The sequence below is a fragment of the Crotalus tigris genome, unplaced genomic scaffold (genome assembly GCF_016545835.1).
Source record: "Crotalus tigris isolate CLP2741 ecotype Arizona unplaced genomic scaffold, ASM1654583v1 scf7180000017613.987060, whole genome shotgun sequence".
Lineage (NCBI taxonomy): Eukaryota > Metazoa > Chordata > Lepidosauria > Squamata > Viperidae > Crotalus > Crotalus tigris.
Window position 1 is genome coordinate 692,897 of NW_024096512.1, and position 22,370 is coordinate 715,266.

The 22,370-nt window shown below is 33.5% G+C and overlaps 1 protein-coding gene and 1 long non-coding RNA gene across 9 annotated transcripts in view; one reads left to right on the forward strand and one right to left on the reverse strand.

Annotated features, from left to right (window-relative positions):
- The window catches only part of MEF2C (myocyte enhancer factor 2C), a 188,627-nt gene that overhangs the window by 102,325 nt on the left and 63,932 nt on the right, over positions 1-22,370 (reverse strand). For 6 of the 8 annotated variants that reach the window (XM_039326076.1, XM_039326082.1, XM_039326065.1 and 3 more), the window contains one exon: positions 5,032-5,225. In XM_039326076.1, the coding sequence (XP_039182010.1) occupies positions 5,032-5,085 (54 nt within the window). In that variant the 5' untranslated portion in view covers positions 5,086-5,225. Of the gene's footprint in view, positions 1-5,031; positions 5,226-7,149; positions 7,348-8,685; positions 8,851-22,370 lie in introns of those variants that run through there. The other 2 variants (XM_039326036.1, XM_039326045.1) reach the window with 2 other exon arrangements.
- Positions 8,983-10,907, forward strand: LOC120300273. The gene is made up of 3 exons (XR_005554616.1): positions 8,983-9,131; positions 9,365-9,473; positions 10,870-10,907. It is a non-coding gene; the product is annotated as an uncharacterized LOC120300273 (long non-coding RNA).

The window sequence follows — 22,370 nt, forward strand, 5'->3', positions numbered from 1 at the left end:
AAAAAAGTAAATATAAATTTATATTAGGACTAAACTGTAATCACATGATGGCCACTTATAGTTCCAAATGCTAAGATTTATCTATTGATAGCATTTGTGTGTTGTTATACAGCTCATTATATCTATATCTGTAAGAGAGAGAGAGAGAGAGAGAGAGAGAGAGAGAGAGAGAGAGAGAGAGAGAGAGAGAGAGAGAGAGAGAGAGAGAGAATTTGAATTAAAAAATCAAAATCTTGTGGAATTTGGTTCTTCGGATGGAATTTTGACAATTTTAAGTACCGTATGTGTTTTTTACAAATACAAACACAGCCTCCGCCCAAACATATACAGACAATGGATGCCATCTAGTGGTATCGTAGTCATTATAGCACCCATGGGTGCTACAGTGCCAATCTATAGACAGTCAGAGATGGCAGAACAAAACTTTTAGCCGAAGAAAGAAGGAAGGCAAAAGAAAAACAATACTTGCAGTGAATTCAGTGGCCGAGTATCAAAGTGGTAAAATATTTTACATAAAATTCTTTGTCTGCCCTACTTAGTTCTGAAACATTATTATTGTGCCTAGATTAGAAAGTGTAAAGGAGTTATGGCAAAAAAATTGGAGTCTTTTTCTAACTAATAATTCACAACTGATATTACTCTTTTGTGTTTGCCCAACTACAGTTTTATAGTGTGTATGTGTATGTACACACAAACACACGTGATTCTTTTATTTATTTAATTGCTTGCTATTACATCCTGTTAGTATAGGTTTTCTACATTACATTACATGGATCTATTTTGTTTGCTGAAATAATCAAAGTTCGTATATTTCTTTCCAACAGAATATTATAAATAAATCATGTAAACAGATTGCTACTTTCTCTATTCATCAGCACATTAATTCTCTAAACCAAAGCAGAATAGAAACAAGTTTATTGTAGGTGAAAAAGCTGGCAAAAGAAAGATGAATATCAAAAAGAAAAAAATTACCCATTCCTATGGGAGTGGAATTTGGCCAGTGTTTCCAAATTTTATTCATTCTCCCATTTTAACCTATTCCTCATCCTTCTTCTCAAGTCACATGATCAAGAGCAATTATTAAGAGGCTCCAAAGATTTCCAGAAACCATGTTTTGCACGTTTCCCTTTAACTTACTTCTATTTTTGAATGACATTATTTTTTGAAATGAATGCCTTACTATTTGCATGGTTTTCTTAGAGTGCATTTGATCCTAACAACAGGATTATGAAACCCAATGATTCTGTCATTTTGACATATTAATTTCTTACATTTCTACTTTCTCTGGTAATGTTGGAAGAGCAGGTTTTTTAACTGTTGAAAGTAAATCTTAGTGTATTTCAGAATGTATTTAATTGTACTAATAATTAATAAGTGCTATTATTTAACTTCATTTTACAATGGGAAATGGCAAATACAATTGTATTACAATATTAAATGATAAGAATTCTTTTAAAAAAGGAATATGGACATTCATAGAGGAAACTCATTTTGCAGGAAAATGTTTAAACACAGCATGAAGTTGGGGATTAATTCATTTTGATTTTTATACTCCTTACCTGGAATTATTCTCCCCAACCTTTTGGGCACCAGGGACCGGTTACATGGAGAGAAGTTTTTCCATGGACCGGACGGGGTGTGGTTTTGTGTGCTGCCTGCATCCTGTGGATGGGGCTTTCCTTGTTTGTGCAGACCGGTTGCTGGCATGTTGTGGCCCAGTATTGGTCCACAGACTGGGGGTTGGGGACCTCTGCTCTATACCATCTCTATAACTGTTTTTGCACTGGCTGCCATAACTAATAGCTCTCAATAGCTATCTTTAGCATGACTAAAAAAATTTCAGTGAGCACATGATTTTAAGATTCTTGAAATACCCTGGAAATCCTGAGAATCTCAGATTCTATTTAAAAACTAGTCAAATCAATTTTGACATGCATAACTTAAGGAAAGAAAAAATATTAAAACAAAATATTGAATGGAGGATGTTAAATTATGGATGATCAAAATTGTAAGTATTTAAAAATACTCTAAAATATTTTCATGTGTTGAGGAAATGCTGCCTTGTGATGTGATGCACTTGTGCTTTGATGGAGTAAAGCAGAAACAGCAAAATAGTTTGGTATTTTATCACCAAAGAACCCCAAACATTTAAATGCACTGCAATTCATAATCCTTCTGTTGTAGAAAGAAGTATCTCCTTTTCTAGATTGGCAAACAGGAGCCAAAGGGTGAAAGAATAAATTCTAACTTTTTTGCCTACCAATGTAATCATATTTACAATTGTATTCAACCAAATTATGTTTCTGAAAAGAAAATTAAGCCATCCTATATTTCCCACAGAACTAATCCTAATTTTAAATCAATTTTCAAAATACTAATTTTAAAAGTATCAGATCCTATGTGTATTTTCTTATGCAAATTAAAGAGTTACTAAAAACACAGTGATAATTTGATCCTTTCATGCTCATTAGTTTAGCTTAACATAAGCAAATCTCCAACACAAGCATGTGAAAATCTTTAACACTCATCTATTAAATAAAAACCTATGCAACTCAAGAAAGTTATGTATCTAAAGAAAGATCTCACAAAATCCCACTGAAGATGGAAAGGAAATGAGGAGGAAAAAAAAATGCCAGGACTAACTAAATCCCCCAATTTCATCAGGAATTGGGTTTTACTCTATTCTAAAATTGTGTTTCTAATATTTTTGAAAGAGATACATAGCACAAATGGAATTTAATATGCACTCTTGCATCTTATAACAATGAGAAGTTGGATCCAGATTTGCCTCTATTAAAAGATGGCTCCTTGGCTCTAGCAGAAATTCTCCACTGGAGAAACAAAGATTTCTAATGATCCTGTTGAAGGCTTCAGCTCTGTTTTACAAACTATTCTCTAGAAAATATATTCAGATGCATAGTCTCTAATAAAAAAATATAATTTAGTCATATAATTTCACTTCTTCCAACTCTTGATTTAATCCATTCACTATTATAATTATAAAACAACATTTCTAATGAATAGCAAAACTAATCAAACATAAAAGGTTTGCCTGCTTATGAAACTTAAAATGGAGTATTCACAGTAAGTCTAAGCATTTTCAAAAACCAATTTAACAACAAACTTCACCTCTGTCAGTTATGCCAAAAGTACTGTGCAAGTATTTTAACAAAGCATAAGACAAGAAAAATCATTTTGATAAATAAAATGATAGAGAAATAATTAATATAATTAAATATAATGCCCTTTAACCCTCCAGAACATTTTCCAATTGCAATTGAGCCAATGTTAAACTCTTTTAAATTTAACTGATTTAAAATGCAATGGCTTAAATCTATTCTAAAATCGGCGAGACTTAGCTGTGGCTGGATCCTGTTTCTGGTCATTCATATTTATTAAATGTGACTTTTTGATTTTTTGATAATATTTTATTCAAATATTTCTTGACTAAATCATATCTGTATTTTGAATATACAGAAGTTTTTCAGTAAAAGCAGAAAACACCTATTCTTAAAAATGTACCAGCTGAAAATATTGCCTAAAATAAAAGATCTGATGTATAAGCAAACTTTATTGCTTTAAAAAAATAAGTGGACATTTAAATTTCCTCCACTTTTAAATTTATTTTGACATAATGGTAAAAGGCTTATGGAAAAATTTATCAATGTGCTAACACTGCTAGCCTGTAGTTTATTTTTAAATTTAAATTCCAAACAATTAAAACAGATATGGGCTTTGCTACTGACAAAATTTATTGCTTTCTGATTTTGCCCAGAACAATAAGTAATCTAGAGAGAAGACTTGGAATGCATCTATCAAGTATTATCACTGTTGCCTTTATTTGAAACTTGATTTTCTGCCATGAAAAGGTCAAGTTATGCTTGTAATTGCAGTGTTTTCAAATTTTAAACAAGACTCACTTGAAAATCAGAACTATAAATTATTCCTACACTGCATCATATTTATAAAAGGCATGCAACTGATCAGCAAGAGGGATACAAGCAAAAAGCTGCTTTCTAGTTATGGATACCCTGGTTGCATTGGAATTTAAGGACAGCACAGGGATCTCCAAGGGGTAAAATGAGATTCTTATTACTGATCTAGCTATGAAATCAGCAATAATAATACTTAGAAATCATGTTTGTGGCTCAAATGGAAAGAAACAATTACCCATAAACCTCTGGATCTGCATAATCAATTAAAATGAGTTAAATGGAACATATTCAGATTTTCAAAACCTAATCTAAACCCAAAATATAGCATATATCCATAACATATTTGAAGATGCATGGAGTCACATCTGTTGTTCTGGTTGGCTGATTTTAATTTTTTTTTTTTTGCATGCCAGCATATATGTGTTGACTTTTAATTTTTGTTTCTTTGTTTCTATACGTTTTTTCATAGAAAACAATTGCAGCCTTAATTTTAAACAACAATAATTTAATTTTTCCAGAAGAAGTAATTTCTGTATAGGGTTACTGTATTGATGCAAGATGTATTGCTGACATTTCAGAATTATCCATATAAAACTAGACATTTTATCATGAGAACACTCAGATTTCATGAAAGGAATTTTTAAAATAAAAATAACAATTTGAGCAAGTCCTCAATATGCCACCATTTTATATTTTACATTACAAAATAAATATTAAACAATATAACTATCCAATATGAGCCAAGTCAGTTTCAAAAATCAGTTCATTACAAAAAAGTTCAAATTGTATGAATTATCTTGATCACTGGATGAATCCAAATTAAGATACTAACCAGTTATATGGATGATAAAATGCAGTGTGGTTTACTTTAATAAAAATATTGCATTAGATATCAATCATTTCATGAGATAAGGAATTCAAGGAATAATTTGCTTTTACAATTATGTGTGTATGTTAATAGTTCAATAGAATTTGAAAAGTCTACACATAAAACACATATTAGGATCTATTATTATGTCCCATTGATGTAATGCTGATGTGACAATTATAGCCTTTATAGGTTCTTATGATACTGGATTTTTAAATTTCAACTTACCTGCCTGTTACGTTCATCCATTATCCTCGTGATCTGAATCTTTTTTCTCCCCATAGTCCCCGTTTTTCTTCTTTCGTTCGTTCCTACACTTCTGTATTTTCTTCTTCTCTTTCCTTCCTCTTTCCTGTTTCCTCAAACCAAGACTCCTTCTTTAGCACTTACACAATTCAATTCACAGACCCCTGCATCCGTTCCTGCCAAGTACACAAAAGAAGTGAATAGTTAAGTTACTCAGACAAAAATCTCAATAGAACTTGATTAGTAGTGGTATTTTATCAAGTGTCCTGAATGCATTTAGCATGTAGAACTGCTAAATAAGCAACTACATTAGAAATGAAGTCAAAAATGGTTCGGCATTATCATTATTAATTACTGACAGATGGGTTGTCAAGGTTTTTCTTAAATACCTTTGGCATTCTAGTTCTACAGACAATTATTTAGAACATTCATGCATACAAGAAGAGATTCAAAGTGTAAAGTGTTGGAGAATCCTTTTAAGGCATCACTAAAACAATTAGAGTGAATGCTCTCCTACATTTCATTGATGCACATTTTTCTGTTCTGTAATACATCGTCAGAAAAATGAAAAATTACCTGAATCAGAGAGTTAATGAAGCCTTCCATACCTATGCAAGCTAAGTAATCAAGCTAATTCACTTCTGAACGAAAACAGAAGAGATAATAATGCTTCTTATTATGCAAATAGGTTAGACCATTATTTTATTAATGTTTTATTTGATATATGGGAAATGTCAGCTGATTCTTAAATCTTTTAAAATTATTTTGCATTTAAAAAGATTTCAAAAGAAAAAATATTCATCCTTCCATCATAGTTTAGTATGTATATATTCCCTAAATACATTTGTATATATCTCCATCTACAGGAAACACAATAAATAGAACAGTTGTTGATATATTCCATGTACTAATCCTATACACTGCAAATGAACAAACAAAAACCACATTGTAAAAAGTCATAATTGCACCAAAAATCCACAATACATGGCAGCACTTCTTATATTCCACCACAAAAATGCTAGAAGCCACAATATTAATTCAACCCACTGCAAAACATAAACTAAAGATGAAAGATATATTTATGACCAATGGAGTTCCACTACAGTATAGATAAAAATATAATGCAAATTACATAAAAGCTAAAGACAGAAATCTCTCAGTTGCTTTTTGTAATCCTAAAAGTTGGCTGCAAATGTCATGAAAAGATTTTAACATAAGTTGGAAAAAACTGCTTTTGCATATTCAAATATATATAACAGTAAAATCCTATTCCTTTTAGTCAAGACTTTTTTAGGTGAGTGAGCATATAGGATTACAGCCTTAATACTTTATGCACAATTCTAGTATAACAAAATTATTATTTTTAATTAAAAGCATATAAATGTGCAGACTAAGTTTTTTTCTGTTTAATTGGACACTGGTTTTTCTAACAGCCAACCTGAACCATTATGTAAAAATAAAAAGAAACAATGATTTATCAATGTACTGTTTTTCATGCAGTAAAACTGATCCTTATTTTGATGTCCACTTTTCTCCTCTTTTTCTTAGTGGAAAGATATTTGGCTTTTTAACAGAAATTGAAGGGAACACGTGTTACTTTCCCACACATTCCACATTCTGTACACTCTGAAGATGCAATTTTAAATATCTATAACAGAACAAATTCCTTGGAATTCATTGGGCTTACTCATAGGTAGAAATGTATACGGTTATACTGCAAATCAGCATTATATTTTACAGTGTTTTCATAATATAATTGCTGGCACTATTACTTTATAGCATTAAAACCTGAGAAATTGATGTTTTTAACTATCCAAATTAGCCTATATGTTGGTGAAACAGTTCAATTTGTACAGTTCTATAATTTTAACTGATGCAACTTGATCTGTTCATAATAATCCAGAAATAGAGTAGAATCCAAACAAGCTTTCTAAAACTGTATTGCATATCATATACATTTGAACATGTCATAGTCCCTTAGAGTTATTGGCGATTACAGTAACATGTTTATTTGTTTTTGACTGGACTTTTTCTTGGGAGTAGCCCCTTAGCCTTTCTCCCCTTCCCCATCTCCCATCCATACAAAATAGTGATTCTTACCTCTGATTTTAAAAAGCCATGTACGAGATGAACCCAAAGAAGTTTAACAGGCTTTCTCCACCACATAGATAACCCATAGACTAATCCACAGCAAATGCATATGGGACAATTTCCTTTCCTTTCATTCACTCACGTGGAGCCAGAGGCACTATTGGCTTACAGTCCTATGCCTGCCTAAGCTCTTATTCTGTTGAGGGTGGAAGGTCAGAGTGGGCAGATTAAAGAAGTAGTGACAGCCAGGATGAGAGTTGCTTTACACATCCAGAGTCTGAAGCTTGCATGAGAAAAACCTTGGGCGGGGGGGGGGGTGATAGTGGAGGGAGGAATAGGGGGAGAACGGGAAATCACTGAATGCTGACACTCTTGTCTGCAAGAACTTGTAAGCAGACCCAGGGTAAAACAGCAGCATGGTTAGCCCCTCCCACACAACTATCAGTTCCACATTTCATATCGAGCTTTCAGAAAGAAAAAGAAAAATAGAAATAGACCAATGTCAAGTATTCAGCAACTATAAAAAAAATATTCTAAAAATAGTTTCACAAATACTTCTTGGAACCAGCAAACATAAACCTACTAGGGAGACTGACAGAACACCAAATTTGTATCGCTGTAATTTAAAAGATGAATTTGAACCACTGTGTCTGTTTGCAGCAACAATTTGTTGACAGGCTGGTGATGATGGGGTGGGGGGAGAGAATAACCTTTGCAATTTAAAAAGGAAACATTGATCCCATTTATCACGTTGCTGCTTCTCAGATACAGGAATGTGGAGGATCAAGAAACTTAACAGTATGTCCACTGTTTCTATCTGTAAACACTCACTAATTCATACATACATAGATGAACATACGCAAGCACTTAGAAACGTACACATGATTCAGAGATACAACAGTTCTATCAGTTATAAACAACAGAGATTAGGAATAGCTTTTCGCTCAAAAGTGGCTTTGTAGAATTTTAGGTTTTTTTCAGCTGAATTACACCCCCCCACCCACTGCCCATAGGATAGCAGAAAAATACCTCTATAAATACACTTATATGCATGCATGAACTAAAAACAGAAATTATCATTTATATATAGGAAATATTCGCAATCATACAACTAAATTATATGGTAAAGAAACTTGATAAATATATTGTGGGATAAATTTAAAAGCATAGCCAATTTATGAGCCATCTACCCTCTAATAGTGCTAAAGATCTATAGGTATATTGACTGCCTGCTTCTGAAATGTCTACAAGATCAACTTTCAGTAGATAACTACTTAAAGTCGCCTTTGAAAAACTACCATACCTTTCTTAAAAAAAAGTTACAACAGCACAAGCTCTAGGCTGCCCTAAAGAATGTGCACCACACAAAACTAGCTATAAATTAAGTTATTCCAGAAATCCTGTCAAAATAGGTCTACATTAAAGAAATCTTCCAAAACAATGACAGAATTATATGTAAACAAAAGCATTAAAAAATGTTGATGTTACAGTCTTCAAAATTACTGCCTTCAGCATTTTCCCCCTTTTGGAAATCCAAACACTTACAAAAAAAATCAGATTGTTTGCTAAAATGAGGAACTTCATTTTGGCGGACTTCTGTTCGCTTTATAATTTGGCAAAAGCAGAGACAGCTGAGGGAAGAAGAATCTGAGTTCCAGTGGACAAATCCACACACTGCAGTCTCTTCTCTGCCTGCTCTCTTACACATTCTGTCCATCTCCCACTCAGTACCACAGCAGCGTCTTGACAGAATGGCAGGAAACACGCACTGAGTGGTCAGGGAAGGAGATGATGTCAGCAACCACGAACAATAAAAGGTGTAAAGGTGCTTCCTTCCTTAAACTGTTCCAGAAGTGCAAAATGGGAACCAAAACTCTTCACTTCCTTCTCTGAACAGACATTTTTGAATCTGTTCTGCTGCTATACCTCAGACAAGGGACCTTTTGAACAAATCACCCAAGGGGCAAGAAGGAGAATCAAAATGGAGGAGTGTAAATGTTTAATTTATAAATAAGGAAGCAACTAGGAAAGAAAAGTTTTTATTTTTTTAAAAAAATATCTATCTGTATATTAAATTAGATATAGTCACTGCTTTTTCCCATCCCTTGCCCTGTTTTGATTTAACTGCTCGTACCAACAGCTGCCTCTAACTTTGAATGGGTAGAAATCTGATAAAAATGTTTTGTTTTAAAAGGTAAACATTTTTTCTACTGTTTTCTTTTAGACATGAAAAAAACAACAACCGCAACAAAACCCTACATGTGCATTGACATCGGAAGATAATGTTTCATGCATATTAAAAGAGGAATTGCAATATGATGTAACAAACACGGGTAAGTTTAGCTAACATTCTTCAAAAGAAGCTTTACAGTACTGAGATTTTGCTGTGTGAAGCTATGAATTGAAGCAGGAATCCTCCATCTCAACATGCAAAACTCTAGCTGTAAAACAGAGTGATAAGGATGCTGACCAAGGTTAATGTAAGGATTGACATGGCATTCATTTACATTATAACATGTATCAGCTTTCCCCGTAAGAAGGAATTGGATAGCCAAACCCAATTCAACAGGACATAATCTTTACTAAGTCTATAAATCAGTGCCTTGTAAGATAAATCAGGCTGAAAGAGACAGAGTTGCCAAAGCCACATGTTTCCCTGCTGATTATTAAATGGAAATGACCCTAGTTCCATTCTCTAAACATGGCACAAAGAGTAAGTGCTTTATAGACAAGTCTGGTGTGCTTCTGTTCGAGAAAACACTGAGCCAATGAATGTACAGGCCAATGCATACAGCCATCATCAAATTAATTTTCTCTGGCATACCTCACAAAAAGCTTAAACCAAAATTTGGCTCTTTAAAATGATCTCTTCATGCACTTTGGTTATAATATTCAGATAGGACAGTGGAGGAATATGTTGTTGAAAGGTCTGGAATTTAAACCCTGTCACAATCTTAAGATATTTTTTAAAAATAAAATGATGTATTAAGTAGTGTATGTAACTGCAGAAACTGTCTAGAATGCCTAAAGTTACTTCAAAATTATGTTGAAAATGTAAAGAATTTCTATTATGCTTGGTGGACATTAAAAAAGCAGAAAGTTTTCAATTCAAATGATACAAATGATTTTAAAGATTAATATGCATTTGAAACCAGAGGCTTTTCTCTGGGCAGTTATTTATAAACAATTAGAAAAGAGTCAGGGAACTTTGTTTTTATATATGGTAACAGCAGCAAGGTTATTATATGCACAGAGGTGAAAAGAGCCAATATTACCTACAATGGAGTAATGAATGATAAAGAAGATGAAACTTGTAAAGATGGCCAAACTAACATTTTTATTAGAGAAAAAACATTACGCAAATTTATGGTTGACTGGAAATCCTTTCTAGACTTGTGTAGAACAGAAAAAGATGAATTTATGACATGATTTCAATAGTTCAAAAATAGATGTTAGGAAAAAAAAAGAAATTCATGATATAACCAGAGTAAGAGGTAATCTATATTATTCCATAAAGAAAATCAGAAGCTAGTTCTTTATACTTTCTTTTTTTTCTTTCTGTTTATTTCTTTATACTTTCTGTTTTCTGCATTTATGGCTTTGTCCTCATTTTTTCCTATCTTTTCTTCTTTCCTTATTCTTTATATTGGTTTTTTAATTTTCATCTTGCTTTAAAAAAATAATATTTTTATTTTCCATTAAAAAAATAAAACCACTTCTTCATTACAGAGTTATACACTAGATGTCATTACCGCTGCACTAAGACACAGAGACAGCATGCTCACTATAAGGAGAGATCTAATTTGAGAAGAGAATCATTATTAAAGAAAAGAAAGAGGATCTGGATCTTTATAACATTCCAACATCTGTCCCAAACATTCTAGTGCAAAACCTGAATACAATGTACATTTACATATTTCCATCTTACAGCTAGACAGCCACATTAAAATATGGGGAAAGGATTTCATTTCATAATTCATTTCAAGATAACATATGCTTACAACAGAAAATTTGCCGTAACCGTGGATATTCTACAAGAGGTATAGCTTAGCCTAGGAACTGCATAATTTGATCAGCAATGAACAGAAGTCTTGAAACAATCTTTCTTAAATGGATACCCCTTAGAAGTATTGGATAATGGTTCTTTTAATTTGTCATTGGATGACTAATTAAATGAGCACCTAATGAGCTTGTAAAATTTTATGCTATGTTCAGATTTACTTTTATTATTTGTTTTTTTTCCATTTCTGTATTAAAGATAACACTTTTCTATTCAATTATAATTACAAAGTCAAATCTTTATAGATGAAACATCACAGTTATTTTTATTAAGGACGTTTTGCTAACCGTACCACAGTCTCTCTTTTACTCTGCTTTACTTTGTTCTATGCCACTGAGTATTATTATATGATATATTGTCACACTTTTAATGTCACTCCCAAAATGTATTACTGGAGGGCGCTTCTGTGTTTCTTTCTTTTCTGCTTTTAATGACACATCACTTAAAATTATACTAAATAGGTAAACACTTATAAACTCATGTGTTCAATAGATAAAAATAAACAAATACAGCATTTTATAGGAAGTGATGTAATGTTGATAAAGTGATGAACCTGGTAAAATAGGCAGGTTCTATTGCAATCTGAGCCCAAACCTTTCTATTTCACAACAGGCATATTTCATAGTTTGGTGCCCTGCTTCACAAGAAAGCAACATTTTAATAAAATGTTCAATTGCACTGATTTATTTACTCTCTAAATATCATAAAGAAGCTATTACTCTTTTACTTCATGATTCTAGTTCTTATTCCATTTTTACTGGAAAAAGAACATGTTTTAAAGACTTTCTGGAAAGCAATGACGGTTCAGGGTAACCTCATTACGGGAGGGATAACGTTCCAGAAGGCAAAAGTCACCACATACCGCAGACAGGACCAACAGCACATGATTCTCATACTGGATCTAATAGTTTCGATAGAGGTGATCCCTCAGATAACCTGGCCCCTGTTATTATGTTCAAAATGTTATTTGTTACAAAACTAAAATTTCCTTAGCTCTTTGTTTGAAAGTTGACATCCATGACTTCTCTGACAGTTCCGTGTTTTAAACCTAGGCAGTAAAACCTGTCATTGATGCTGCAAACTGAAAATAACCAAGAGTTGAGCCAACTTTTCAAGATTTTACATAAGCATGCCATAGGTTTCTGCCAATTTAAGACCACTACTTAAGTTCATTTGCCATCTAATCCTTTTTTAAAAACAAGATTTTCAGCTAATCTAAGAGTTGATTTCATGTAATCCCTGTAAGTCTTTGCAGTAGCTTTCAGAGACAAAAGCCTGATCTACAATTATTAAAACCCAGCAAAAGCCAAAGAAGGAAGCAAACAGCTTTTGGGACATACTGCTTTAGGACTGACTTCTGCCAATCAGCACATAACTAAGGCAAAACCAACAAAATAGATAAAACAACCCTGGATGAAACATTACAGCCAAACGAGCTCAGTAGGTCCATCAGGAACAGGCACACAAACAGGGCAAGCCATCAAGCAAGTAAACCCCATTCCCTTGTGTCCCTGATGATGTTATCTAGTTTGGTAATGAAATATTTACATGAAATAAGCAAGCACCAAGATCCCATAAAGCTTTATAACACTTAACTCAATGTGACACTCCACTCAAAACAAATTACACACATGGGTTGGATATAATATCAATTATATTTAATTTTAATTCAATGCAAATACAAATTTAAATGAAATACAATTTATTATTTATTATTATTTAATAAAATTTATATGCCGCCCAATCCCTAGGGACTCAGGGCGGCGTACAAAATTAAAACAATAAATATAACAATAAAACAATAAAATAAGTGCATTCATACAGCATGTCCCAATTGTATCCCGCCCCCCCCGGGGACATCAACCGCAGGCCTGCCGGAACAGGAGAGTTTTAATGGCTTTCTTAAAGGCCAGCAAGGTGGGAGTAGTTTGAATATTGGGGGGAAGTTGATTCCACCAGGTCGGAGCCACCACAGAAAAGGCCCTTCCCCGAGGGCCCGCCAGCCGACATTGTCTGGCCGACGGGACCTGAAGGAGGCCCAATCTGTGGGACCTCACCGGTCTCTGGGAACTATGTGGCAGTATGCGATCCTGTAAGTAACCTGGTCCTAAGCCATGAAGGGCTTTAAAGGTGATAACCAACACCTTGAATTGCGTCCGGAGACCCACAGGAAGCCAGTGCAGCTCGCGGAGGATAGGTGACACTTGGGTGTACCTTGGTGCACCCACAATCGCTCTCGCGGCTGCATTCTGAACCAACTGCAGCCTCCGAACGCTCTTCAAGGGAAGCCCATGTAGAGCGCATTACAGTAATCCAGTCTTGAGGTGACAAGGGCATGAGTGACCGTGAGTAGAGCCTCCCGGTCCAAATAAGGCCGCAACTGGTGCACCAGGCGAACCTGGGCAAAGGTCCCCCTGGCCACAGCCGATAGATGTTGTTCCAAATTTAGCTGTGAGTCCAGGAGGACACCCAAGTTGCGTGCCTGCACTGAGGGAGGTAAATTTACCCCCCCAGGACTAATGATGGACCATCAGGATGACCCTTGGGGGGCAAGACCCAGAACAATTTAGTTTTGTTCTATACCAGTTGTTCAACCATTTTTTACTTGCATCCTTCTTCTGACCTTGGTTTTCTCCTGTGGGCCTCCTAGTCCAGATTCCATTATTGGGAACAGACATGGCACAATAATAGTATGTTTTCCGGCATCAACAATCATATTTGCAATATCATACTCTTTACTTTTCAGGGACACACTATGCCCCTATTAGATATTTTTTACCTGTGGCATCCTTGAAATACTCTAGATCCCCCAGGGAGGCCATAGTTGAAAACCATTGTTTTGTAGACCAGTGGTTCCCAACCTTTTCTATACCCTGCACCTCTAGAACGCTTCTAATATATTCTCACACCCCTTATAAAAGTTTGAAATAACGGCAACAAATTATGCATATACACTATAATTTTGAAAACACAAGTTTTTGCATCTCCTGGAATATCATCTCGCATCCCTGGTTGGGAACCCCTATTGTAGACAAACTCAAATGTTTGGAAACATGGCTCACAACCCTGAAATAACAACTACCCATTTGTCTACAGAACCTGTATGCCCCAATGCTGATCTAGGAAATGTTACCCATACAACAGGCAACTGAATTTTGGTTCCATTTCAAAATTTGGCAGAGATCTGAAAATAGCATCAACAGGCAAATTATTAAAAAAAACACCATGCTGCTACCTTATATCTAGTTGGTAAGGACTATATTCAGGTAAAATATTTATTCAAGAAATCTCTATAATGAATGAAACTGTACTGCATAGGTGGCCATATAAGTTTGTGTGCAAAGAAATGGTAGGTCTCCGGATACTGCATAAGCTGCCAATAATATGACCAGAAAGGATCTCTTTAAGAAAATGAATTTCATTATTACACAAAACTATAAATATACTTAATTTACATATAAATACTGTTATCATTTAAATTTTTAAGTTGGTTTTTATAACCAAACATTTACTTGTTAAAAATCTTTGTCCCATTGGAAGATATCCTTCCTTTTTTCACTTCAGTGATCACTGTCAATATTTTTCATTTTATTATTGTCAGAGGGAGTACACTGGGAGAAAAAAATAACAAAATCAATTGGAAGATACATTAGCTAATCTTTCGGCAGCCTTCAATTACATTAAGTTTTCCCAGAATTTTTTTTCTAGCCTATTAGTATACACAGCAATCCCTGACAAAAATCGTTCTTAAAAGCAGCAAAGTGTGATAAAAAGGGTGAAAAATATTCTTGTGCAGGCAACTTGAATCTTTGACACAAAAGCAGCTAATATTACACAGTAAATCACTAATAGATTAGCTTTGAAGTTTAAGCACAGGTACAATATTTAAAGTAGAATCTTTCAGTTACGATGGATTGTTAGATTGATCTTTTTAAATAGGAAAGTAAAGTATACTGAACTGAAGATGTTGATTCTCAGAAATGTTTAGTATAGGTAGTTGCTTATAAAAACCAAAAATTAATTAGATAGAATAATCAAGAACACAAATTCCAAATGCTATATTTTAATCTCTTGTGGATTATCCATGTTTGATTCTTGCATATAACCAAACAAGAACCAGAATGCTTGTCTGTCTGTCTGTCTGTCTGTCTGTCTGTTATATTTATTGGAATCACAGACCATCCAATTTCCAAATGACTCTGCATAGCTTACATCTCAAAAGTAAAATAAAAGGAAAAATAGAGATAAACATTTGGAAAAAAATAACCCAAAACAGGAAAAAAAGAAAACAACCTAATAGGCTCAGCAATGTTCCTAATCCTTTTTTGGTATGCATGCCTATCTACTCAGAAGTACAAATAAATTTGATAAAGCTTATTCTGAGGAAAGTGCATATACAATTGCCACATAATATTAACTTTGTGCATAATTCTCTTTTATTACAGGGGACACATGTGAAAACTGATGTTGATGGGTAGTATAGAAATGTATTATTAAAATAAGTATCATCACGCAAATACATACATACACTGTATAAAAGCATCTGATAATACTAGTAATGCAAGACTCATAATAGGTATCACTTTTAGAATTCCTTCTTTTGTCTTATAGTAGGCTAATCAACCTAATTAAAGCTTTGTTCATTTGGAACTTTAAATGACAATTTGCTTAACTCAATTCCACTGTGGTACTTGCATAAAGAGAATTAAATCTGATCTTCTGACATCAATTATTAAATGATCCCAACTGGCCCCAATTAAGATGCACAACTCAATGGTCTTCAAATCCAATAAAGTGATGAATCTTCTCATTTGTATATCTTTCTTTATTTCATCTATTTCTTTAAAACCAATTACGTTTATCTGGTAAGTGCAGTTGAACACTTATGAAGACTAATTCATGATAAGAGATATTCACCTGCAAAACAGCCTTATTCACATATCAGGTAAATTTTCTTGAAATCTGTTTCATTAAGTTACAACATACATATATGAAAGATGCTAAATGCTATGTGAGAAAAGAACAGCAAGACAGAAATTCTTATTTATGATTTTTAAGATCCCTTCAGTACAATGACAATATATAAAAAACACAATGGAATGGACAAAACCTTAACAATATTAGAACTTTTATCTTTGTCTTTTTAAAAATGTTCTTTTCTTAATTTCTTAATTTTAATTGTTCTTAAACACTAGAAATGTATGGCATCAGCATGTTAGTACAAACACCGGTAGTGCTTACTTACCAGCTGCAATTGGATTGATAACCCCATTGGCAACATGGTCCTAAAGTAAAAATAATGTGATGTTGCCTGACTTACAACATCCATTTTGGATGCGGTCATTAAGAGAATCACCTGTAGTCATTAAGCCCAAAGTTACTAGACTGAGACTTGCTACTTTCTGTCACTGACTCTGCTTGTGGGAAACCAGATGTGAAGGTTATACATGGCGATCATGTGACCGTGAGACATTGCAACTGTCATAAATGTGCACTGGTTGCCAAATGCCCAAATCACAATCACACGACTGTGAGAATGCTGCAGTGGCTATAAGGTTGAGGACTAGCTGTAAATTTCTTTTTTCAGTGCTGTTATAACTTCAAACATTTGCTGTAAGCAAGGACTACTTAACATATTTCTTTTGGCCACCTGATAAACTTAATAATTCTGCAAAAATTTCCTTTTCTTGAGTAGTACTGAAAGAAAAATTGTGCAAAAAGCAAGTTTGACAGCAGAACTAATTATCTTTGGAAGGAATAGATTCCACTTTGCTGAATGAGTGCAAGCAGAAGCTGTATGGCACTCCACTGAGTATGCTTTAATTTGGATTTCTTCTCTGAGCTGAGGATTGGGCTTAATGGTCTAAATTACCTCTTTCATTCTATGATTCTGTGAAATGACAACTACGTGAGAAACAAATCCCCAGTGGAGTGGAGAAAGCATAATAAAGTATATCCTTAAATTCTATTTTAAAAAAATGTTTTCATACATATCCAGTATGAAGTTTTGAAACAACATTTCTACGACTTGCTTGTAATGCAGGTGTCCTTAGGGTTTAGGACTCAAATTTTATGATGTGTAGAAGGATGTATTATAAATTAATGAACAAACGATGAACAAATGAACTTCTCCTCAGATTTAAAGTACTTTATGGATAGATTTGACTTTTTAAAATCTAAATATCAGTCTAGGAATCTACCCTGAGCTTTTCCTTTGAAGTACAAACTGCACTGATTTAACCCCATTCATTTTCTTTATACCAAGATATATTACTGAGGGAAATTTATTTCAATGTAAGTAATATTTTCTTTCTGTTCATTCTACATTGTAAAAATGTACATTATCTTTTGATACAATAGATTATATGCCTTGATTAAGGCGATAAGCAAGCTTGAATGTGGTACTTAATTATATCCAAATAATAAACAGAACATAATTTAGGAATATCTTTTACTGGATTATTGTATGTAGCTCTACAGTTGTATGACACATGTAGGTGTACCAATGTATTTTCTTCAGTGCATAAATGGGAACTCAACAATCCTATTATATTGAATAATTTTTCTTAAAGCATTAAGGAAGAATTTTCCACACCCAATTTTCTTCTTTTATAATCTGTACAAGTCTCAGTCATATTGGAAAGAGAAAAAATGTTCTATTCATGTGTTGTATTTCTTATGGGGTCATTATTAGCTTCTGACTTCCCCCATGTTATATATTTGTGAATGCATAAATCTTTCATCTTTTACAAAAGTGTATTTATTTTCATCATAAATATAATTCCATCAAATGTTTCTAATTAATTTTAAAAAATTTGCTTAAAAAAAGAAAATCACCTAGGAATATTTAAAATGCCAGCTAAGTTTTAAGTTTAGTGCATTTCATTGTAATACTGAGTTTCTGTATTTAACTTTCTTCCTGTGAGGTATATTAATATATTTTTTGCTTTTTCACCATTTTATTCCACAAACAGTTCTGTAAAACATCCAGAACTTTGATTATTGGAAAGATGAAAATATAACAAAATAAAAATTATTATTAATTAATTAAATAGACAGATATGGCCTGGACCAAAAGTTCCACTAACCTCTAGAGCAGAGGTAGCCAATCTTGGGAACTTCAACTCCCAGAGTTCTCGATGGGGAATTCTGGGAACTGAAGACCACAAGTCTTAAAGTTCCTAAGGCTGGACACCCCGGTTCTAGAGCAATCAGTGCATTGCTTTTAGCTTGGCAAGTCACAAACTGGCTTGGTCTGTTTGGTTCTTGGTTGTGGCTTGGTCTAAATATATTCTTTCTGTACAATTTCTGATTAACTCCAATGATCAAAAAGTATAATAATTTTAGAACATGCTTTGCAAGCAGAAATAGTGTGTGTGTGTGTGTGTGTGTGTATGTGTGTGTAAAATCACTAGGGAATATCAGACCAACAGAAATGCTACCATTAGTCAGCACTAAAAATACATGCAGATATTTTTAGTGGTTTGAGATAGAAACCATATATTATTGCTTCCAACATGTTTACAACAAATGTCATCAAAGTAAGTCATAATTTTTCCACCAAAAAAAGTTCATCAATACATGTGTGTGTTTGGGGGGAGAATTCCAGAACTAATAGCATATTAACCAACCTAAGAATACAAATATTATTCTTTTAAGAAAAAAATATCCAAAATTTTGTTATTTAGCCTATCAAAGATGTTGAAGATTAGAAAACAAAATTGATATTCTAGGTAATAGAAATGAAATTGCAGACTACCATCTGATTAAGTATCATAAAACAAGGCATTTTATTTCTAAACATATTCTGCCACCTTTTTAATAAAATAGTACTAATGAACTTATAAACTGTGATATAAGGTACAGTTGAGAAGATTATTCCACATTTATAAATCACATTTTCTTCTTCACTGTTCTTCAAAGCTCTTTTTCTTTTAAAAAAATAAAGTTGACTTTTTATCCAATCTCTTCCTTCTCCCCAAAATCTCAGACAGATTTTTTCTTGTAGACCGCTAAGAGTATAATCTATTTTTAGCTACTTATTTTTGATGTTATAGCAAAACTTGAACACTAAGGATAAAAATAAAAAATACTAGTGTGGCTATGTGAGAAAAGAATCCATGTGAGAATTCTATGTATGCCATCATGAGATAGTTAGATGTAATTTAGATAAACAAGTCAATAAATTAATATGCAAAGGATACCCATTAAAGAATAGATGTTTTATTTTATTAAAATACTTACTATTCATCTCCAGCCTCTATTTATATTGTATGTCAATATATGGTATTAATTTCATGAAACATCACCCATACATTTTTTCCCTTTCCTGTTTTGTGACTTATATATCTGTTCAAGCACAGCACTATTCCTGAAAATCTTAATACCAGTTGTACTTATAATAAATATTTCTATGGGACTAAACATTCTCAATAGCTATGTAGTAAAAAGTAAGATCATAAAGTAAACGAGAATGCTGATGTGATTAATGCTGCATTTCTATGCACATAACTAGGAGTAATATGATCAGGCATACTTTGGAAGCACTGCAATGTTGCTTTTACTTTTGACTGAAAGCCACCCAGAGTTGGTTATAAGATGGTTGGTTGGTTACATATAAAACATATATAAATGTTTCAAATAAAAAAATAAAATAAACTTTACTTTAAAAAGTAATCTCTAGGCAACTGATAAAAAAAGAACAAAATAGTACACAGGCTAAAACTGTAACTCGGAAATAAGGATAAATTCATATGATCAAGAAACAACACTGGTTGTATGGAAATTTGAATACTTGTTATATGCAAGGATGGAAAGTAATATTTATTTATTCAAAAGATTTATGTGGATTGTTCTGCATAAGTGTGATATATATCTGGAGGCCACAATTCACCTCTGTGAGAATAGGGGCGATACAATGATGTCATTGCTGGGTATGGTCAAAATTTTCAGCTTGATGGAGTGGGGAAGTTAAATGGAAGCAGATGTACTTATTATTTTAAAAGTTTAATGCATTCATTTCTATCCTTTTTTAAAAAAGAAAACAGCAAAAAATCATAGCGTTAAAAAGAGCCATTTTCTTATTAAATTGAACTAAGCCAGAAAACAGGAGAATTAGTGCCAATCCAAGTAAATACTGTTATTTATCTTATATAACATTATATTTATATCCTATCTTTCTTTTCTAAGCTTCATACAAAGTCTCTCCTCATTTAAATTCCAAAATAATAGTCTTGTGAAATAAAATGAGACAGTCATAGTATCAGTTATATGTTAAGATGAGAAGTCTGAACCACAGTCTCTTAAAGGCCCAGTCCAATTTCCAACCATTGCTACACTGGCTCTCTACTGGAACCTGACCATGTACTTGGCTTTTTCTGAAAATGATTCATAGGACGTAGGTCAAAAAAAAAAAAAAAAACAAGACTCATAAAAAAGGGGCAAGGCTTCAATTGCATGATTGTAGCCACCATATTGACTGTTTTGACTCGCTTCTGTCTATATCTAAACAACTGGAAGATATCAAGTTGGAAAAGGCTGCAGTGTAAGATTTACTCCAAACTGAACTGCAACTTCAATTTCATCATTAAACAAATCCTAACAGGCCAAAACAACATATTTGGTTTGGTATATCACTCCTTGCTTTTTACTCAAAATACAATTTACGTATTTTTATGATAGTTTACAAACAATAATGGTTATGTTGACACATTTTAATTCAATTGTTTTAAGGAGACTGAAATAACTTACAGCAGTTTTTATTACAACCTCAGTAAAAATTTAAAATACTAAAACTTCAACCTAGCCGATACGTTTCCAAATATTGCAGCCCCTCTTCAATTAATGACAGCAGTATATAACCTATTGTGAACTAGCTTCAGTTCTGGAAAGAATTGTAAAGCAAAACTGACCTTGTTGCTAAGAAATATAGTTTCTTCCCCTTGAGATTATTTGCAAAGATACAAAGATTCAGAAAAATTCATTTAATAATGTTATTCGATTTTACATTGAGTCCCATAACAAATGTCACTAAAGAATTATTTAGCTACCTTCCTATTACTTAGTATGCTTAATGGATCCTTTATGGAGAAGAGTCTACAAATTTGCTCTTTCCTCCTCCTATTGAAATATATATTTTAGAACTACCAGTCAGAAAAGGTAAAAACATATAGTATAAAAAACTTGAGATGAGATAGCACAGGGCTCCTCAATCCCCAGTCCATGGACTGGCACAGGTCTGTGGCATGCCAGAAACCGGGCTGCACAAATCAATGAAGCCTCATCCGTGGGATGCAGGGAGCATGTGAAACCACGCCTCCTCTAGTTCACGGAAAAACCTGTCTCCATGGAACTGGTCCCTGGTGTCCAAAAGCTTGGGGTCCACTGAGATAGGATGTCACTATTCAAGAGTGGTATGGAATTTGAGTGTCTTCCTAGACTCATAGATCCTGCTGGTTGAGCAGCTGGCAGCTGTGGCTAAGAAAGGTCTTGCACAGCTTCATTTGGACTTTCTAGATCAGGAAGCCCTTACTTTGATTAAGCTATGTCATTTATCAGGACCCAGAAGTGTGCCTAATCTGTTGTTATATCTGCCCTCTGCAATGGGATTCCCCCAGAGATCTGGATGTCTTTCATCCTGATGTCACTCTGGGAGGCCTTAAAAACCTAGCTCTTCTTGCAGGTTTTAGGTTAGGATGGTTGGAGCCCCTTGTTGGATCCATATATTGTTGCATTTTTCTGTTGAGAAATTTGAAGTTGGATGGCATCTTTACATTTAATAAGTAAAATTAAGGTGCAAATCTAAACAACCATATAATTATTTCTGTCTATCCAGTTGGACTTTATTTTACTGTACTTCTTTGAAAAGCAGTCATTGGTGTCACATAGAAAATTGCTTAAGATAACAAGATCTTCAAAAGCAATTGTTCATTTATGGTTTTTTTCTTCTTCTAAGAACCAGTTCAAAATAGGAGAGATAGAAGGAAACAACAGAACTAAATTGCTAAAATATTCTAAGCACTGCCCCAAGCAACCATTATCTTCAGCAATATTAATCTAAATATTGTAGTTTCAGCAACTGCATGAATGACCTTTCCATATATGTTTTCTTGTACATATATTGTTGTTTTCATAATCATTAAGGAGACAGTTGGCTTCAAAATTACCATTT